This window comes from Ornithorhynchus anatinus, chromosome 13 (assembly GCF_004115215.2).
Source record: "Ornithorhynchus anatinus isolate Pmale09 chromosome 13, mOrnAna1.pri.v4, whole genome shotgun sequence".
NCBI lineage: Eukaryota > Metazoa > Chordata > Mammalia > Monotremata > Ornithorhynchidae > Ornithorhynchus > Ornithorhynchus anatinus.
This window is the reverse complement of record NC_041740.1, coordinates 23,652,666-23,673,634: the sequence shown is the minus strand read 5'-3', so window position 1 is coordinate 23,673,634 and position 20,969 is coordinate 23,652,666. Positions and strand designations below refer to the sequence as shown.

The 20,969-nt window shown below is 56.4% G+C and overlaps 1 protein-coding gene across 2 annotated transcripts in view; it reads left to right on the top strand.

The window, feature by feature from the left end:
- The window catches only part of LOC100078266 (B cell receptor associated protein 29), a 53,935-nt gene that overhangs the window by 6,956 nt on the left and 26,010 nt on the right, over positions 1 to 20,969 (top strand). The window contains exons 2-5 of one of the 2 annotated variants that reach the window (XM_029077849.1): positions 978 to 1,219; positions 6,313 to 6,463; positions 7,371 to 7,506; positions 10,970 to 11,063. In XM_029077849.1, coding sequence (XP_028933682.1) covers positions 1,138 to 1,219; positions 6,313 to 6,463; positions 7,371 to 7,506; positions 10,970 to 11,063 — 463 coding nt within the window. In that variant the 5' untranslated portion in view covers positions 978 to 1,137. The remainder of the gene's footprint in view (positions 1 to 977; positions 1,220 to 6,312; positions 6,464 to 7,370; positions 7,507 to 10,969; positions 11,064 to 20,969) is intronic. The other variant, XM_029077848.2, reaches the window with a different exon arrangement.

Sequence of the window (20,969 nt, the reverse complement as noted above, 5' to 3'; positions counted from 1 at the left end):
AACCCAAACCCTTGCTTTTTTGTTAAGATAGAATAATAATGATGGCATTTCTTAAACACCACGTGCCAAACGCCCTTCTGAGCGCTGCTGTAGATAGAAGGGGAATCAGGTTGTCCCCCGTGGGGCTCACGGTCTTCATCCCCATCTTCCAGATGAGGCAACTGAGGCCCGGAGAAGCGACTTGCCCAAAGTCACGCAGCTGACAAGTGGCGGAGCCGGAATCGGAACCCATCACCTCCCTTTCCACTGAGCCACGCGGCTTCCTAATAGTGAATGATATACCGGACCTTGAACGCAAAAGTTAAGCGCCTAGCAGAGTGCTCTGCGCACAGTAGGCGCTCAGTACATAGATACGGTTGAATGAATCAGTCGACGATCCACATTACTGTTTCGGTCCTGTACGCCCCATAAAATGAAAGTTTCTCTCAAACTCCTAAGAGGCTAGTGACCCAAATAAGTCCAGTTAGGACATTTGAAAAATTTCGGGCCCTTTTGTTGATGCTTTTTAAAAACGCACAGGCGATTGTCCAACCGACATTCACTGGGCCTCGGTGTGATTAACTCGTAGTCAAGAAACGCGTCTTTTGCTTCCGATGGAGTTCTCCGAGCACTTAGAACCGGATTCCGCACTCGGTTGCCTAATAATTAATATTAACTGGATGTGGTTAGTACTCTGTTTGAATTTAAATTTTCCCTTAAGCCATTCTCCAGAACGATCAGTCAAGCAATTGAGCGCTTTCCGTGTGCAGAGCACTGTCCTGAGCGCTTCGGAAAGTACAGCGTAACGGAAAACGGACACATTCCCCGCCCACAACGGGTTCACGGTCTAGAATGCGTCGTTCCACATTCCCGGTTGAGTCGATCTATTAAGAGCCTTCTTTGGCGGGGCGGGGGACGGGGAGGGAGCGTTCAGCAATGCGTGCGAGGTACCCTCGGGTCTTCCGTAACGCATGTTTTCACTCCACATTTTGGACTAGAGCGCCGACGGGGAACCAAGGACCGTTCTTTCAGCGCGCGTACCCGGAGAAAACGCAGTGCCTTGTTGGAAGAAACCGGCCGTCAGACGAGGCTCACCGACCCCAGCGGGTTTCCGTAATGTGGGACTCATCGAGAGCATAGCCCCTGCCTTACAGGAGAATGGTTTTTATAGATCAATTTGCACCCTCCGTTTCTTCGTTTCTTCCGTTTTCCAAACTCTTTCCGCCTACTTTCCTGACACGTACGCAATTTACGTCTGCCTCTCTCCCCGTTAGATTGTAAGCTGGCCGTCATCTCGCCCCCTTCTACTCACCTCCCTTCTCTCCTTCTTCATCCCAGCACACTCCGCTCCTCTGGTGCTAACTTTCTCACGGGGCCTCGCCCGGCCCGTCGTCGACCCCCGAACCACGTCCTACCTCTGGCCTAGAACGTCCTCCCTCCTCAAATCCGCCAAACGCACTTCCCCGCCTTCACAGCCCTTTTGAAGGCTCGCCTCCTCCAAGAGGCCTTCCCAGACTGAGCCCCCCCCTTTTCCTCAGCTGCCCCTCCCCGTCACCCCGACTCGCTCTCCTCGCTCTCCCCCATTCCCCGCCCCACAGCACTTGTGTATATATGTACATATCTGTTGTTCTATTTATTTCTATTAATGCCTGTTTACTTGTTTGGACGTGTGTATATATAATTCTGTTCCTATCGATGCTATTGATGCCTGCTTACCTGTTTTGTTGTGCGGCTCCCCCCTTCTAGACTGAAAACCCATTGTGGGCGGGGATTGTCTCTCTTTATTGCTGAATTGTACCTTCCAAGCGCTTAGTACAGTGCTCTGCACACAGAAAGCCCTCGATAAATACGATTGAATGAATGAATGAATGGAGAGCCTCGAGAGTGATAATACTAATAATGGTACTGTTCTAAATAATAATAATGATGAAGATGATGGTATTTCTTAAGCACTTAGGATGTGCCAGGCAGTATTCTAAGTGCTGGGGTGGATACAAGGTAATCAGGTCGTCCCCCCGTGGGGCTCACGGTCTTCGTCCCCATTTTACGGACGAGGTGACTGAGGCCCAGAGAAGCGAAGTGACTTGCCCACGGTCACACAGTTGATAAGCGGCGGAGCCGGGATTAGAACCCACGGCCTCCGACTCCCAGGACCGGGCTCTTGCCACTAGTCCACGCCGATCCGGGCTCTCAGCGTTCATTTTCAAAATCTAGTACAGCTCTTGTGCCCGTAATGGGCATTCAGTAGCTATTACTGAATAAGTGAAGGAATGATCACGTCGCAATTCAATCGCATCCCCGTCGTTGAGGAGAAAAGACCCCTCCCCCCCCCCCCCCCCATAAAAACGGAAATAAGGTCATTGAGACTTTAGTTAGAAAGCCCCGCAGAGACTAGAGGAAGCAGCGGATTACTTAAAAGAAGTTTGGAGGCTGTTAAAAGCACCGGTTATATCCGGCCACAGGACAGAAACGCCAGGTGACCCGGCTGGCACTGAGTGTCCACTGTATGCAAAGCGCTGCGTTTAAGTTCCTGGGAGAGCGGCCCCAAGTTGGACGCCATGGTCTCCTCTCTAGACCCTTACGGTCTAGTGGGGAAGACTGACATTTACGTAAATAGGGGAAGGGATAGGACATGTAAGATACAGAAGCCACGCGGAACTAGTCGGCAGAGGGGGAGCGATCAGCAGTAGGCTTAGAAGTACTATTTATTGAGCACCCGGTTGATGCGGTGCACTAAACCAGACGCTTGGGGAGCGTAGAGTCGAACGGCGCCGCCGAGGAGCCTGCCTTTTAACGCCTGGAATTGGTCGTCCTCTCCAAAACGGGACGCTCACCTGAGGAGAGAGGAGAACTGAGAAGTCCTTAAAGAGTTCAGGGTAAAGACAGACAGGAAGTTAGGTGGGCCGATGAGGATGAAGAGCATGGGACGCCTAAGTAGATAATTAAAAATTCTTCACATTTACCGAAGGCAGGAATCCTGCCAAGTTATCGGGGGAGCCGCCAGGTGATCACGACGACAGAGGTACGCGGTTGAAAACGTAAAATCGATTCCTTTTCTGAAGTTGGTCTTTGCCGAGGAAGAGGTTTGGGACCCCAGATGTTTCTTCGGGAGCAGAGAGGTCAGAGGAACTATCTTCCCGGACCGGTGACCTCACACGACGTTCCGTAAATCGGGGACGGACAAATCCCCGGAGCTGGTTAGTGAGAATTCTCAAACGACACAGCGGGAAAATCACATAGCGGGATCTGCCAAAGACCCAGAGGACCGGCCGGTTGCCGGTGTCCTTCCCTCCTAGAAGAAAGGTTCCAGAGGTTGGGGAGGCTCACGTGTCTACCTGACAGATCGCTAGGATTGATTGTTAGTTTTACCGTCGGAGCGCTCGGGAGAACCCCAACCTGTCGTGGGAGAGGTGACGTGGTTTCCATCCGGGGACGACGGCTCTCCTTTAACCCGTTGGAGAAGTCAGTGAGCTGCTCCCGCCAGGTCCACCCGAAGGCTTCTAGCAAATTATGACGTGACCCGGCAAAGGGGGTGAGTAGGGAAATCTCCAAGGTTATGGTGGTAGTCTAATGTCCGGCAAATGCTTAGTACGGGGCTGCGCACGCAGTGAGCGCTCAATAACTCTCACTGATTAATTGATATAAACTCCTGGAGGGCAGATTTTGTGTCTGCCCTCTCGTACTGTGCTTTCCCGAGTGCTTATCGCAGTGCTCTGCACTCGGTAGATACCAGTGGTCGATTGAACTGCGAGGAGATCTCTGTCATAAAGTGGAGGAGAAATGGATAATGATGATAACTGTGGTATTTGTTAAGCCCTTACTCCGCGTTAAGCACTCTACAGAGAGCTGGACGAATACAGCGTAATCAAGTCCCACGCGGTCTGAGGAGGGACAACGGGTATCGAATCCCCATTTTGCACAGAGAAGCAAAGTGACGCGCCCAAGGTCACACAGGCGGGCAAGAGGTGGAGCTGGGATGAGAACCCAGGTCCTCCGATTCCCAGGCACGTGCTCCTCCCACTAGATGGTACCGGTGCAGTTCCGGTTGCCGCAATTCCCGAAAGCCGGTGGGATCAGGAAACAGCGGAGAGTGGAAAAATCTTCCTTGTGAGCATAGACCGCAGAGAAGGTCAGGGCTCTTCGCCCTGGGAAGACGGAAGGTTACGGGGGACACCACTGAAGTTGACGAAAAGGTGCCTGCGGGAGGAATGCGGAATTGCCCCCAAATCCCGCAACACAGAAATCGAGGGAAGTCCTCCGAAGCTCAGGGCCGGTAGGTTCCAAATCAACGAACGAAAATACGTCGTCACCTAGCGGCGGGGCGCGCACGTGGGGTTGGTTACGGGAAGTTCTGCGGCCTGAAAATCGGAGCTTGAAGGTCGAAGGAGGGTTTAGGTGAATTCGCGAGTGGGTTCCTAGAAGGAAATCTGGGGCCGCAGCGAGAGATGTTGGGGTCGTACTCTCCCCGTCGTCAAAGCCCTGCGAAAATCCCACCCCCTCCCGGAGGTCTTCCCTGATCGATCTCTTGTCTCTCCCAGTCCGGTCCCTCCGCGCATCACCTAAGCGTTTGGGTCGTCACCCTGGTCATCACCCAACCCCTTCCCTACCCCCTACCTGCGATTTCTTTCAGTGTCCACGAGAGTTTAAGCCCCTCGACCGCAGGGATCGCGTCTGCCAACTCTCTCGGACTGCGCTCTCCCAAGTGTTTCGAGCGGCGCCCTGCCCGGAGTAAGCGCTCAGATGCCGTAGATCGAGCGGTTGACTTGCCTCGGAGGGAGGCTGTTCCGGAGGTCGCCCCCGCAAGCATCCCCGGCACCGCGGTCGGAGACCGAGCCCCGGGCCGGACGGACCCGTTGCTCGTGCCGTCTTGGGCTTTTAACGTTCCCCGTGCGCCTCCCGGCAAGATCGTCCGTCGCTAGGCGGGCTGAGCTGAGCAAGGGGCTGGGGAGGAAGATCTGCAGATCCGTGCGGGGTGAGGAGGACGACGGAAAGCGGGGAAGGAGTCGGGGCCGGGCTGGTGAGGGGCCTTTCCCTGCTGAGGCTCAAGCTCGGGGAGCCGCTCTGCCGCTCAGATTCTTGGCTGAGCGGAGACAGCTGGGCCACCCGCAGACTTTCAGGAGCCTCTGAGGTCACCACTCTTCTCCAGTCTGGGCGTCCCGGGCACGGCGGCTTGGGGAAATCTGCCGCCAAGCCTCGTCACCGCCTCGTCGTCTTCGGAAGGCATCTGCTGAGCACCCGCTCTGTCAGGCAGTGGGGACTCATCTAGCATCCTCGGTGTTCAGTGCACTGAATTAATGCTCGATTTGGGGGGCGGCCTGGCCACACGCACACGCAGACCCGGGGCTGGAGGGGCAGACCCGCGGACCCACTTGGCTAAGGACCAGGGTTCGATAAGGGACCGTTCGCCGAGGTTGGGGCTGTAGGAGCGGCCCGGAGCCTGCTGCGGCTCGAGCTTGGGGCCGGCCCCCTTCTTCCCGAAGAGAGCCAGGCAGCCCGTTAAGCTTGAGGAGTGAGAGCTCACCTCCTCCAAGAGGCCTTCCCAAACCGAGCCTCCCCTTTTGCCTCTGCTGCCTCTCTGCCCCCTCCTTCGCCTCCCCTCAGCTAGGCCCCCCTCCCCCCCGCTTCCCTCTGCTCCTCCTCCCTCCCTTCCCCTCCCCTCGGCACTGTGCTCGGCCGCTCATTTGTATATATTTCTGTTACCCTATTTATTCTGTTGATGACCTGCACATCCCCTTGATTCTGTTTATTGCTGTCGTTTTTGTCTGCCCGTCTCCCCCCGATTAGACACTGAGCCCGTCAGTGGGCAGGGATTGTCTCTATCTGTTGCCGAATTGTACATTCCAAGCGTTTAGTACAGTGCTCTGCACATAGTAAGCGCTCAGTAAATGCTACTGAATCGAATGAACGAGTGATGGTCTAGACCGTAAGCTTGCCGGGGACTGGGAAGGTGTCGTATCGTTATACTGTACTCTCCTAAGCGCGTACTACAGTGCTCTTTCCACGGTAAGCGCTTATTAAATACGACTGACCGACTAATCGACCTCCACTGCTCTCCCTCTTCTCCCTCTCCCCTTCACCTCAGAGTTAATGCCCCTAGGACAGGATGGCCTCCTCACCCCTTCTTCGTCTTCTGAAAACGGCGGCTGAGCAGCTCCCTCTGCCAGGCGACACGTTTTCATTTAACATCCTTGGCCTCCGTGGTCCTGAATTCAGTACTTGGTCCTTGTCCTCGAGGAACTCTTTTTTTTTTTTTTTTTTTTTAAACAAAAATCCACGTATCTTAATTGATTCGCACAGAACCAAAAATGGGTCATTTTTCCTTTCTCTTTCCAGATGCTGTGCGAGAAGTCAGGAAATATTCCTCCAGCCATGGAGTTGAGAAGAGTTCTTCTAGCAACCCCAGTGCATCGGATCACATGCAGATGAAACTCTTTAGATCCCAAAGAAATCTGTACCTTTCGGGATTCTCCTTATTTCTGTGGCTGTAAGTGAATCAGTTAATCAGTGGCATTCATTGAGCGCTTACTGTGTGCACGGCACCGTACTAAGCGCTTGGGTGAATACAGTGTAACAGAGTTGATAGGCACGTTCCCTGCCCCAGACGATCCCGAACACCGACTCAAAAAATCTGAAAGCCTCCAGACTGATGCCTGATGTGTGCCGTGAAAGCCTCAGATCGTGGTCCTTGGAAACCAGTGACTTTTTCCAAGAAATTAGATCACAGTAATGGGGATGACGATGATGATAGTCGTATTTCTTAAGCACTTACTACGTGCCGGGCACTGGGGCGGATACAAGCAAATAGGGTTGGACGCGGTCCCTGTCCCCCCCCCCGGGGCTCACGGTCTCACTCCCCATTTTACAGCTGAGGTAACCGAGGCCCAGAGGACTTAAGTGACTTGGCCGAGGTCGCACAGCAGACGGGCGGCAGTGCCGGAATTAGCACCCGGGTCCTCCTGACTCCCAGGCCCGGGCCCTACTCACCAGGCCGCCCCGACGCCCGGTTTTCGAAAAAATAGCGTTCGCCGACTGTCGTTTCGGCCGAGGGTGTTAGCGGAAACCCGGCTTAGGCAGCGGAGGCTGAGAAAGCTCCCCCGCGTGCTCGGTTAATATAGAATTGCACCTGCCTGCATCCAGTGTGACTTTCCGGGGGATTTTTCAAGCCTCCATTCGAAACGGATGCGATCCGGGGCTCTCGCGAGCCTCCCACCCGCTTTGCCCCCCGAAGCTTCCGGGGTGCCCGCAGTGTTAGGTTTTTGCGTCCGCGGGTGAGAATACCCAAATCGAAGCTGCCGGGTGAAAACCGACTCTGCTAATAGAACGTCAGGTAGAGTCAGGGAGAAGTCTGCGTTGGATCTGACTCTGGTCTTCATTCCTCTGCCGTTTCTTAGCGTGTTGCGGCGAACGGTGACCCTTATCACTCAGCTGGCCAAAGAACTGGGAGCCAAGAAAGCACTGGAAAATCAAGCCGACAGTGCCAACGAAGCTGCCAAAAACTACATGGAAGAGAACGAGAAGTTAAAATGGGTACTGACTTTCTTCCTTCCCGACGTAAACAGTTACTGTTACAGATACTTCCCGGGCGGTGGGAATCGCCAACCTCTCGTAACAGCAAGGGAAAGATATGAGCGGGAGAAAGAACGGTCTCCCCCCCCCCCCCCACCACAAGATCGACTGTTTATATTCCCCCCGTGCTGACCCGTCACGTGCGGGAAAACCTGTCTTGGTCGTCGCCCTCCGAAGTGGTTTCATTTTGCTGGCCCCGTTTCCGCTGTCTGGGATTCGGGATGTTGACCCCAAGCCACGGGGGGACTGGCTTCGGGCTCAGCCGGGGCGACGGCCTAGGGTTCAGACAGCGAGTTGCACATTCAGAAGTAGGAGCTCAGATTCTGGCTCTACCCCTGCCTTTCCGGGTCACCCGGGGATGCTCAGAACTTTTAACGACGATAGAAAACCCACCGAGCAGCAGCCGGACCTGCAGGTTGTAGTGGGGTTCTGGGCCGATCATCCCAGAATCTTTGCGCCGCTTCGGTGCAGCGCTGTAGTAAGGTGATGCTTGCGGTACCCCGTTAAACTCTTCGGACGCGCCAAACGCTGTACTGAGCACTGGGGTAGAAACGAGATAAAAACGGGTCCCACGTGGGGCTCACGGTCTCAAGTAGGGAGGCGAGCAAAGCTACCTCAGTTACCTCGTCTGTAAAACGGGGATTCGGAAACTGTGAGCCCCAGGTAGGACGGGGACTCTGTCCAACCCGATTTGCTCGTATCCATGCCAGCACTGAAAACGGTGCCTGGCGCTCCGTGAGCCCTTAACAGATACCACGATCCCTATTATGAACGGGTGTCGAATCCCCATTTTCCAGACCAGGGAACCGAGGCGCAGGGAAGTTAAGCGCCTCCCCCAGGGTCGACCGGCCGAGCGGGGATCAGAACCAGAGCATCCGACTCCTTGGCCCGTGCTCTTTCCGCTAAGCCGTGCCGCTTCTCACTTGGGTGTTCTCCAAGGAAGCTCTTGGAGAACATCCCGAGGCAAAAGACATTATATCTGCCCCGAAGGAGCTCGCAGTCCAGCAGAAAAGCCAAGCGGAGGTGAAATGACAAAACAGTCGGTGAAGAGGGGCATTGTGTAGAGGTGTGAATTCTGAACGTTAGTGACCGAGGAGACTAACAACAAAAAACAGGAGCCAGAGCCTCGAGGTGCCTTGAGCCGGGCAGGGGAAATCGGGACGGCGGGGGTCGGTTGAGGGGATAACCCGCAGAGGAGGTGACTTCGAAAGGCTTGGCAGGAGACTGGGTTTGGGTGAAGCGTCAGCAGTGGGAGAGTGGGGAGTGAGGAGGTTTTGCGTGCGGGGAGCAAGCCGTGCGAAGCTAGAGAACTGCCAGTCGCGGGCCGGTTTCAGACCAGATGCCATCCTCTACCGCAGCCGGGCAGACGGGTCGGGAAGGCCTCGGGCCGGAGGATTAAAACTCTTCCTCGCCGCGTTTCCGTCCGCTGTCGAGACCCCTCGGCCAAGATCGGTTCGCTTAGCGACGTGAAGCGGCGGAGCGGCGCGGCCCGGTGGAGAGAGCACGGGGGTGGGAGAGAGAGGACCCGGGTTTTAATGCCAACTCTGCCGTTTCCCTGCGGGGTGACCCTGGGAGAGTCACTCGACTTCTCTGGGCCTCGGTTTCTTCGTCCGCAGGACGGAGTTTCAGTACCCGTTCTTCCGCCCTCTTAGACCGCGAACCCCCGAACTGATGGTCTTGTCAACTTGTTGGAGTGCTTGACGCACAGTAAACACTTAACAGGTACCGGGGTTGTTACTGATAGCAGCCGGAATTTTTTTTAACAAGAGAAAGGATGAAGACCGAATAGTAATTGCAGTGATACTAATTGTGACGATCTTTGACTAATAATTAAGCGCTTACTACGCGCCGAGCACTGAGCTGTGAGCCGGGGACGATGAAAGATCGTCAAGTCCCACCTGGGGCTCACGGTGTGAGTAGGAGGGGGAACGGGTATTGAATCCCCATTTTGCAGATGAGGCAACCGAGGCAGAGAGGAGTTGGCTTGTCCGAGGTCACCCAGCGGGTCCTGGGAAAGGCGAGGCCCACCCCCATGAGACAGTTCATTCGTTCATTCAGTCGTATTCTTTGAGCGCCTCCTGTGCGCAGAGCACCGTACCGAGCTCTCGGAAGGCACGGCTTGGGACTAGAGAGAGACGATCCCTGCCTGCACCGGGCTTACGGTCTAGAAGTGGGGGGGGAAACAGACATTCAAACGAGTAAACGGTTGACCTCCTCCAGTGCGGTACTAGAGGTACTAGTTCAGCACTTCCTGGGTGAGTGCAGAGCACCGTGCTGAGCGCCGGGAGAGACCACACAGGCGGCAATTAGACGCGGTCCCCGTCCCTCAGTGTCGGGGGTGCTCACGGTTTAAGTTTCAGTAGAGAGAAGGGATCGGAGACAGATAGGTGCGTTTAGCCCTATCTCCTCGCTCAGCCGGTCGGGGGTCGGCTGGGCCATTCCCCCCCCCCCCCGCCAAAACCTTCTTTCCATATTCCCAGAAAGCGGCAGCCCGGATTCTGACCTTTGTAGCCTGGTGATTTCCACGGAAGTGCCAAAATTCTGAGTCCGGCTCCGCGTCTGTTTGTTTTGGGAATCCGCCCTGCCTCTCCAGTCGCTCTCTTTGGTTTATCTTCCAGTTAGAAGATGGGCGTCGGGACAAAAGACCGGCCTCGTGTTGACTGCTGAACTTGTTTTTCCATCCTCGGTGGAGATTCTCCAGGGTTTCGGCTGGGGAAACGGATCGATATTGGGTTTTCAACGATGCAGTTAAAGACTTTTCAGATACCAGAGACCGTTGGTCTGAAAGAAAACATTCTGTAGCCCCTGTTAAATACTAGCAAGAGCCTGAGTGGGTAACCCGTCCTTTAGAATTCTTGCTTCCCGATTAACCGCCCCGTTAGGGAAGGGTTTCTTTCCCTTTCCTGTCGGTCACTTGATTCTCTTTAGTACGAGTTTTTGCGTCAAGACCCCGTTGAGATTGTTGGAAATAGGGTTTCCCGCCATCTGTGGTCAACTTAGCCAGCGGGAGGATACAATTTCACAACAAGTTTAAGGAGTTAAATTAATTGGCCGCTCCCTTCTATGCTCGACCTAGTCTGCTGTGGGGAAGGAAGGCTCTGGAGAGAAGATGGGGAGTAGAAAAGCTCTCTGACCCCACCTCCCCTCGGTTCTCTTGAAATCGGGAGCGGACGCGGCCCGGATCGGTTCACGTTGCGGCTCCTCTCCTCCTCCCGGTGAAGTCGCTGGCGAAGGGTGAAACGAGTCCGAGAAGAGATCCCAACGGCCCGGTTGGTCGGTCCCGGCCTCGTGGACCCCAAACCATCAGATACCGTGGACGGTGTCTGTAGAGACTGAAGATGGTTCACGGTGAAAGGGCTGTGTTTGTACAGATCGGTGGCCAATGTATTAAAGTTCTTGTTCCTCCAAATCTGTTTTGTGATAGATAGTGAACAGAAATGGCAAAGGAGACGATGAAAATCAAAAATTGGCGAAGGACGTGGAAGACCTGAAGGCTGAATTGAAGAAGACGACAGACGGTAACTTGCTTCGGCCGTGTGTTTTTGGAGATAGTGGCTTAGCTGTCCGTGCTCTTGCTTCGTCTCTTTTCGTATCTCTAAAAGCTACTAACCCGAAAGCGCCCCAGTAACTGAAACACCCAGGGAATGCTATTCGTGGAATCGTAAAAAAAAAACAAACCATGTGTGGAGGAACATGGTCCGGTTAAGGAAACGCTGGTCGACCCACCCGTTCGTTTCCCAGAAAGCCTCTGGAGAGAGCGTGATGTCGTTCCTCGAACCCGGGCTTATAATCGGATAACGCTAGGACCTTTATAAGTGCTGTGGGGCTGGGAGGAGGCGGGAGAACAAAGGGAGCGAGTCAGGGCAACACGGAAGGGAGCGGAAGCAGAGGAAAGGAGGGGCTCAGCCCGGGAAGGCCTCTGGGCCGAGACGGGCCCTCATTCAAGCTTCGAAGTCCGAGGAGAGTAATCCTCTGTCGGATTTGAGGAGGGAGGGCTTTCCGGGCCGGGGGCGGGCCGGGGCCTAGGAGTCGGCGGCGAGGTAGGCGAGACGGAGGCGCAGTGAGAAGGTTGACATCAGAGTAGCAAAGCATGCGGGCTGGCTCGTAGAAGGAGAGAAGCGAGGTGAGGTGGGAGGGGGCGAGGCGGTGGGCTGCTTTAAAGCCCCTGGCGAGGGAGTTTTTGTTTGATGCGAAGGTGGACGGGCAACCGCTGGAGTTCCTTGAGGAGCGAGGTGACGTATGCCGAACGATGCTGTAGAAAAGCGATCCGGGCGGCAGAGTGAAGTGTGGACTGGAGTGGGCAGAGACAGGAGGCCGATGACGTCGTCCAGATGGGAGAGGACGAGCGACCGTATTAAAGTCGTAGCGGTTTGGATGGAGAGGAAATTTGAAATGCCTATTCTAGGCTTAATCCTTCCTTCTCCCTGTTCCAGTTCTATAACGGGAGGATTGCATGCTTGCCAAATCGCAGGCATCGCGCTCTGATAATCAGGTCAGTCGGTCAGTCAAAGGTACATATTCGGCCCTTACTCTATTCAGAACCCTGAGCTAAGCGCTCGGGAGAGTACAGTACAACCAGATGAGCAGACACGTGTCCTCCGCCCGTGCCTGTGCGCATGTCGCGGGCACCGGCTGCCTCCCGACTGTGGCACGCCGAGCCCAGAGAGATTTGCCGTGTCGGACTAAACGTCGGAGAAGCAGCTCGACCCAACGGGAGGAACGAGGGCTCAAATCCCGGCCCTGCCGCTCATCTGCTGTATGACCTCTTGGGCAAGTCACTTCTCCGTCCCTCCGTTTCCTCACCTGAAAAGTGGGAACTAAATCCTACTCCGTCCTACCTGGACTGTGAGCCCCCTGTGAACAAGGGACTGTATCCAACCCCTTTATGTGGCGTCTACCTCAGGGTTTAGGCCAGGGCTCGGTACTCAATAAGTATCATTATTACTCTAGCGGTCCCCAGTCTCCTTTCAGACCAAATGCTTATCCAGGTGATGCGGCAGATCTCACTCTCCTGGATCTCACCGCCCTCCCGGGCGGTAATGACCGAAATGGTCCCCTTCCGTTGCCCCCGGTGAAAGGTTGAGACCCCCGTGGGGGTTGGAAAGAGGGAGGGCGGTTCTTCCGATGTCCCAGATAGTGCGTTTGTAGTCCGAAACCCATTATCAGTGAGTCTGTTTGAAGTTTAGACTATGCGAGCTGCTGCCTAGGTGAATCGACACCGAGGTAAAGCAGGTCTTACCTGTTCGAGGGTGTCCTGTTTGGTTCTGGCAGGACGGGTGATATTTTATGAATACCAGCGGCCCGAAATGACTGTTTTCGGTAACGTCGTCCGTGACCTTGTCGAGATCGGGTCTCCCGTCGGTTTCCGGGTAGTCCGTTGACCGTACCATTGGCCGACTCAGGAGGGCAGAAGGGCGATCTCGATATTCGCCCTGCCGCCGAGCTGGTCGAAGAGGAAGGGATAAATTTGGTACGGGGGCAACGGGGGGGGGGGGGGGGCGGTTCGGAAACGATAGTGCCCTTAAAGTTCATTTAAGAGAATGTGCCTCGAGGTGGTGGTTTTTATTCCGGGAGAAAGGAGAACTTCTTGGCTTTCTCCTTTCTCGGCTTTTCCCTCCAGAAGACTGGGGTGTGAATTCTCCCTCCCCTGGTAGAGCCCATACTCTCCTGGAAGGAAGGTTCCCACTGACGGGTAGGTTCAGTCCTTCTTTCTCCCTGTCCCAGCTCTATCACGGAAGGAGTGCATTCTTGCAAAATCTCGGACCGAGGAAAGATCACGGCTCCGATAATCAGTTGCTCGCTCAGTGGTGTTTATTGAGCGCTTACTTTATTCAGAGCACAGGTACTCTTAGGTTACCGTTACTAATGTACCGATGGGATAGGGAAATTCACACACTGTGAAATCGTCCGTTTCAACCAGGCCAGAAGCTGTAGTCCCCGGAATGTGCTCTTGGCGAATGGCAGTTGTTAAATGCAGGGGACAGATAACGTCTTATCCGGAGAATAAGGCGGTATCCTGTCTTCCCCAGACAGTTTAAAAATCTCAAGCTTCATCTCGCTACATGAATTACCGGACCGCAAGCCCTCAAACGGCGTTTTAGGGCCCCGCACCGGCCACGGTCCGTTCGGTCAGTCGATCGTATTTCCTGAGCCCTTACCGGGTGCGGGGCACTCTACTAAGCGCTTGGGAGAGGACCGTTCAACAAGAAAACAGTCGCATTCCCCGCCCACAGTGAGCTCATTCGTTCATTCATTCGGCTGTATTTACTGAGCACTTACCGCGTGCAAAGCATTGTACAGCGCGCTTGGAAGAGTACGGCGGAGCGCCAGACGGACACGTTCCTGCCCACCGCGAGCTCACGGCCCAGAGGGGAAGACAGGCTTTAATATAAATAGATAGATGAATAAATTACAGATGCATACACAGATGCTGGGAGGATGATTGAAGGAGCGAGAATGAAGAAGGGAGTGGGAGGAGAGGAGGGCTCAGTCAGGAAAGGCTTCTTGGAGGAGATGGGCCTTCAGTAAGGTTTGGAAGTGGGGGAGAGAAATCATCTGTCCTGTATGAGGAGGGAAGGCGTTCCAGGCCAGCGGTGCGATGCGGGCGAGGCGTCGGCGTGATAGACGGGGTCGAGGTACGGTGAGAGCGAGCTTACGGTCCAGAGGCCCCCGCTGAGCCTGGCCTGAGTTTGGCCCCCGGAAGAGGGCCGTGAAGGTGCCGGCCTCGTTCCCCGTGGAGGGCACGGCGGGCGAGCCCGGGGGTGCTGGGGTCCCCGACACTGTCCCCGACACTGCGCTTGCTGCGTTCTCCGCTTGCCTGTTCTCCTCTGCCTTCCATCCTGGTAGAGGGAGGCCCAAAATGGAGGCCTTCAGCTCCGGCCCACCCGTCCCCGACCTCCCAGGCTCCGGCTCCGTTCCCCGGTCCAAAAAAGCCGACCGTGCGCTACGGGCAGCTTACTCTCCCGAACGGCTTTCGGGGTCCTCTGGTGGGTAACGGGCATCTCTCAGAACCGCAGGTGCCGAACCCCCCCAACCTCGCCGTCGTTGAAGAGCCGGGGAGATCGCTGTCGGGTGAAGGGACCCGCGGGTAGCGGAGATCTCCGCCGGCCGGTCGAGTCTCTCACCCGGGATTCGGTTCGGTGGGGTGGGGGGGGCCGGGCCGTTGGGCCCCTGGCTTTCCACGCCCGGGCCCGTGTGGCTCCTACGTGGCTTCCCCTCTGCCGAACCAGACTCTCCCCCGCCTCTCCCGCTTTCTGTCCCCTCGCCGTCGGTCTCTGCTCTTTCAGGTGTCCGGCGGCCCCGGCCCGGCTTCTCCCGGTGGACCGTGCTGACCCCTTACGCGGCGAGGGGACGTTTGAGGGTCCCCGAGTCGCCACGAGACCGTGAACCGGGGAAGGGCGCTCCTTGAAGCGTCCCAGGCCGCCCGGAGCCAGCCGTCCGTGCCCGTCGTGACCGGCACCGCTTCGATGCCTCCCCGCCGCCGTTGCCCCGGGGCCCGCCGAGGCGGCTCTCTCGTGGATCTCAGCTCGGCGGATCCGTCTTGGAGACCTTTCCCTGGCACCGTATGTGAGATGTAGCGACTGCTCCTCAGCGCCGCCGCAGACCAGCGCTCGGCACCTAGTAAGCGCTTAACGAATACCACAGTCGTCATTATTATTACGAGCTTCGGGGTCTTCTGCGGTGGGACGAGATGCACGGTAGCAGAGGATTCTCCGTTCTTCTCCACCGCTCCTAGAAACTTGTCCGAGTTGGTAGAGCCCCTTCACCGCTGGTAGAAGAGGCAGAATCGTCGACATTCCGACAGTTAGCTAAGAAAGCACGTGGCCACCGTTGGTTTTGGATCGTGGCCGGTGTGACCTGAACGGTTTTCCACCCGTGCGGAACCCTTTCTGCGCGATCCCTGGGAGGTGTTGGCTGGTGCGTCCCGTGATGAGGATGGAGACCAGGATGAAACCCAGCCTCCCTTCACCCCTGCTGTTGTGGCAAAGAGTCCTGGTGGCGGATCGGGTCTGTCGCCGGGGTCAGAAGCTGTGGATAAATGAAAGAAAATGGCTACGGTCCAGCGTTCCCTTCTGACGCCCCTCTCGGGGGCCGGGAGCGTCTCCGCTTGCGAGCTAGCTTGAGATTCTGGTCCGTCAGCGGGGTGGGAGCGGCTTCGGCGGGACGGGTGCTTGGATCTCTCCAGATCTGGCCAGCCGTGGTGCCCCACGGTAGTCGGCACAGCCGGTGCCGCCATCCTCTCTCTTAGAGAGCGGGATTATCCGTCCAGCTTTCCGGTCGTGTGGAGTCTCGTGGGGAGTCCAAGAGAGTTAACAGACAGGTTCCCTGCCACCCGGTAACTGGCAGACCTGTCTTGGGTCTGCCGTCCGACATCCCATTCTTTCCAGGCTGTATTTCTTCCCCAGGCGACCTCTGGCCACTTCAGCCCCTCTGCGCCTCCGGGGCATTAAAGTCGCCCCATCTCCCGCGGGGCCCTCTCCGCAGCAGCGAGGCCTAGTGGAAGGAGCACGGGCCTGGGCGCGAGTTCTCATCGCGGCTCCGGGCAAGTCTCTGAAGTCCCTGTGCCTCAGTGAACACATCCGTCAGGTGGGGATTAAGACTAAGTTGGTCCATCCGGTCGTATTTAGTGAGCGCTTACCGTGTGCAGCGCACCGTACTGAGCCCTCGGAAAGCGCAGTTCTGCCAGAAATGGAGACACTCCCCGCCCAACAACGGGCTCTCGGTCTAGAAGGGGGTCGACAGACAACAAAACAAGTAAAGAGGCATGAGTAGCGTCAGTGGGAATAAGTAGAATTATAGATATGTAGACATCATCACTAAAATAAACAGAATAATAGATTTGTACCCGGGTACACAATATACTCCATCATTCCTCCTCTTTATTTTAACGTCCGTCTCCCCGGTTATTTAGTGAGATCCTTGAGGGCGGGGATCAAAACTGCAATTTCTGTTGTCCTCTCCCAACAACACCCATTCATTCAGTCCTTCATTCAGTCGTATTTATTGAGCACTTACTGTGCGCAGAGCACTGTACTAAGTCCTTGGGAGAGTCCAATAGAGCGAAAAAGAGAGCTGGTCCCTGCCCACAACGAGCTCACGGTCCAGAGGGGCCGAGACAGACATCAGTACAAATAGACCTAAATATAAATAAGTGAAATTACGTGTATATATAACAATCATAGCATTTGTTAAGCGCTTACCATGTGCCAAGCACTGGTAGATACGCATGAGGTTCCCGGTCTTAATCCCCATTTTACAGATGAGGGAGCCGCGGCACAGAGAAGTTAATAACCTTTATCCGTCCCCGTCCTCACCTCTTACGAGCAGGCCCGCGTCTACGAGCTCTCTCGTCCCCTCCCAACCGTTTACTTGGTAGGGTGTTCTCTATACGGTCAGCGCTCGATAAATACCGCCGACGGATTATGACCCGAAAAGAGAAGGACGGATAAGTGAATGAATAATAGAGCGGGTAATTCGTGTACGTAAACGATGAGGGCGACTGCAAATCCGTGCGTGCCGAGGTAGCTGTAGGGATGACACCCTTCTCGACTGCGAGCCCCTCGTTGGGTGGGGATTTTCCCTTTCTGGTGCTGAATTGTACTTTCCAAGCGCTTAGTACGGGGCTCCGCACGCAGTAAGCGCTCAGTGAATGCCGTCGAGTGAATGAATGACCCGACCAGAGGAGGAGGAAGTTAATCGGGGAAAGTCCCCTGGAGGTGATGGATTTCGAAAGGGCTTCGGAGCAGAGAGGGCCGGATTTGAAGGAGAGGGAATCCCAGGCAGGGGAGGGACCCGAGCAGGGAACGAGAGGCCGGCGCAGGGGTCGGTGAGACGGCGGGGGAAGGAGCCTCTGGAGGCTTTTAAGGAGAAGGAGGGAAGATGATCCAGATGCAGTTGGAGATGTCGGCCCGGAAACACGTCGGTTAATTGCCCTCGCAACTGCCCCAAAACAGAGCCTGCCTAGTTTCCCCACCTGTGTTCATCCCCCCCGCCCCCCCCCCCCTTCAGATTCTTAATCACGTTGGGTTTTGCCTCCGAAACTTGGATTTGCCAAGGGCTCCCCGGGCCACCCTTCCAACCCTGTCCCCACGCCCCCTCACCCTCTCTGGGTCTGACTTGGGAAACGAAAGGTGCCCCACATGGAACGGGGACCGTGTCCAACCCGCTCTGCTCCTGTCCACCCGCTGGGCCGTACCGCTTCTCACCCAGGTGGGCTTAGTACGGTGCTCTGCACACAGTAAGCACTCAGTAAACGCCATCGGTTGATCAATCCGCGCGGTCGAAGGGAGCCACTCCCTTAGGGAAGTCTAGCGGGCGGCCAGCGAAGAGTAATGTTAGTACGTGTCCTAAGCACCGGGAAGGACTGAGAGGTAGGAATGAGATACGGATGGGGCCGTTGGAAGAGGAATATTTTTCAGGAGCGTTCGGCACGCGGTGCACCCAGTCTCATCCGAACTTAATGAAAGCTCAAACCGAAAGAGCAGGGCTTTAAACGCGCCTTCTGAGATGGATTAATGAAAGCTCATTACTGAAGAAGAGAAAACATGAGAATCGGATCGAGGGGCGGCACAGAGGAGACGTCCGGATGCGGCAGCGTCTTCTCTACGCTTAGGGTTTCATTCCTGTCCGTGCAGCCCGGCTTCGCGGCGCGCGCGCGCGCGCGCGCGGGGCCGGCTTTAATTAACTAGGCGGGGTTTCCGGGCTAGGCCGGCAGACTCTCCGACTGGTGGACCAGCGTGATTTCGGAAGGCCTTGGAGTGGAAGGGAATTTAGACGGCAGCTGGCCTGGCCCTCCCGCACCCCCGACCTCACCACCAGTGCGCCCTCGGGGACCAACTCAACCCTTACTTGCCCACCCCAGAGCTGAGATCCAAGGTTAGCCGTGGTCCCGACGGTAGCGAGTACGTGAATTCCGAAAGCGCTTTTCCCTCGCTTGGCTTCTGCGGAGAGTTTCGTGGATACCCACTGCGGAAATACGCCCTGCGGGTGTCGTACCTTCTGCAGTAATTAAGCGAGAGCAGCGGCGTTGCCTGATGCTGCCTTCGACGCAGCGGACCACCCCCTTCTCCCGGAAACGTTATCCACCCGTGGCTTCCCTGCCTCCTCTCGTCTTTCCGGCGGCTCATCCTCCGTCCCTTTCCTGGGCTCCTCCTCCGGGGGGTCCCTCGGAGTTCAGTTCTTGGTCCCCTTCTGTTCTCCATCTACGCTCGTTCCCTCGGAGACCTCCTTCGCTCTCCCGGCTGTGCAGGTGATACCCAAACCTACATCTCCTCCCCCGATCTCTCTGCGGGCTGGCAACTCCGCCTGCCTTTGGAGACATCTCCGCTTGGACGCCCTCCCGTCGCCTCGGACTTCGTACGTCCGGAACGGAGCTCCTCATCTTCCCCCGCCCCGCTTATCGAACCCCGGCCTCTCCCCGACTTACCCGCCACCGTAGACAGCGCCGCCGTCCTTCCCGTCCCACGGGCCCGTAAACTCGGCGTCATCCCCGACTCCTCTCATTCAACCCGCGCGTTCAGTCCGTCACCCAGTCCCGTCCCGCCTTCACGGCGTCGGCAAAATCTGCCCCGTCCTGTCCGTCCAAATCCCTACCCCGTTAGGACGGTCGCTCATCCTAGATTGCCTGCTCAGCCCCCTTGCTGACCTCCCAACCTCCTCCTGCTCCCCACTCCGGTCCCGACTCCACCCCGCTGCCCGGGTCGCTCTTCTACGGGGACGCGCGGGACCGGTCACCCCCTCGCTTCAACGATCTCCACCGGTGGCCTCTCCACCCTCAAATCAAACCGAAACCTGGGCTTGAAAACGGTCCGTCGGCCGGTCCCCTCCTACCCCCCGCTGGCTTCTCTCCCTCTCCAACCCAGCCCACGCCCTTGGCTCCTCTGGCGCTGACCTTCTCACCGTGCCTCGGCCTCACTCGTCTCACCGTCGACTCCTGACCCAGGTCCTACCTGGGTCCTGGCAGGCCCTCCCTCCTCAAATCTCTTCCCTTCAAAGCCTTACCGAAGGCCCGCCTCCCCCAAGGGGCCTTCCCAGACTAAGCCTCCCTTTTCCTCATCTCCCGCCCCCTCCTGCCCCACCCTGACCTGCTCCCTTCGCTCTTCCCCCGTTCCCGGCCCCTCGGCCCTTACGTCTATATCTGTAATTTCATTTTTTTCTACTGATCTCCGTCTCTCCCCCCGCTTCTAGACCGTGAGCTCGCCGTGGAAAGGGACTGTCGCTGCTGATGGTCGTATCGTTCTTGCCCAGGTGCTTAATACAGGGCTCTGCACACAGTGAGCACTTCATATATACGATCGATTGAATGAGTGAGTGAATGAATAATAGGCTGGGAGTCAGAAGTCCCGGGTTCTAATTCCGGCTCCGCCACATCCCTGCTGTGTTACCTTGGGAAGCAGCGTGGCTCAGTGGAAAGAGACCGGGCTTGGGGGGGGGGGTGGGGGGGGTCAGAGGTCATGGGCTTGAATCCCAACTCTGCTCCTCGTCAGCTGTGTGACTGCGGGCGAGTCACTTCACTTCTCTGTGCCTCAGTTCCCTCATCTGTAAAGTGGGGATTAAGACTGTGAGCCCCACGTGGGACAACCTGCTTACCCTGTGTCTGCCCCGGCGCTTAGAACAGTGCTCTACACGTAGTAAGCGCTTACCAAATACTAGCATTATTATTATCGCTTCCCTGCGCCTCAGTTCTCTCGTCTTCAGAACGGGGATTCCGTACCTCTTCTCGGTCAGTCTTATTTATTGAGCGCTTACTGTGTACAGCGCGTCGTGCCGAGCGCCTGGGAAAGTACGGCCTAGCAATTCACCGGACACATTCCCCGCCCACGGCCGAGCTTACAGTCTAGGAGGGGTATAAAGAAATGAATTTCAGATACGCGCGGAAGTGCTGTGGGGCTGAAAGGAGTGAAAGGGAGCGGATGAGGGAAACGCAGGGCGGAGGGGGAGAGAATGGAAACGCGGGCTTGGTCAGGGAAGGCCTCTTGGAGGTGGTGTGCCTTCGATAAAGCTCTGAGGGTGGGGAGGCCGTCGGATACGAAGAGGGAGGGCGTTCCGGGCCAGAGGCGGGACGCGGGCCAGAGCTCACCGGTGAGAGAGGCGAGATCGAGGTGCAGGGAGTAGGTCGGTATTAGAGGAGCGAAGCGTGCGGGCTGGGTTGTAGGAGAGTAGCGAGGTGAGGAAAGAGGGGTAGTTTTCCCTCAGGCCGTGAGCCGCACGGGGGGGGACCCGATTATCTTGTATCTATCTCTCCCGGCGCTTAGTACGGTGCTTGGCACGTAGTAAACGCCGAACAATCATTATCAGTCTCATTATTTCATAGAGAAGCAGCGTGGCTCAGTGGAAGGAGCCCCGGGCCTGGGAGCCAGAGGTCGTGGGTTGGAGTGCCGGCTCCGCCGCTCGTCAGCTGTGTGACTGTGGGCAAGTCACTTAGT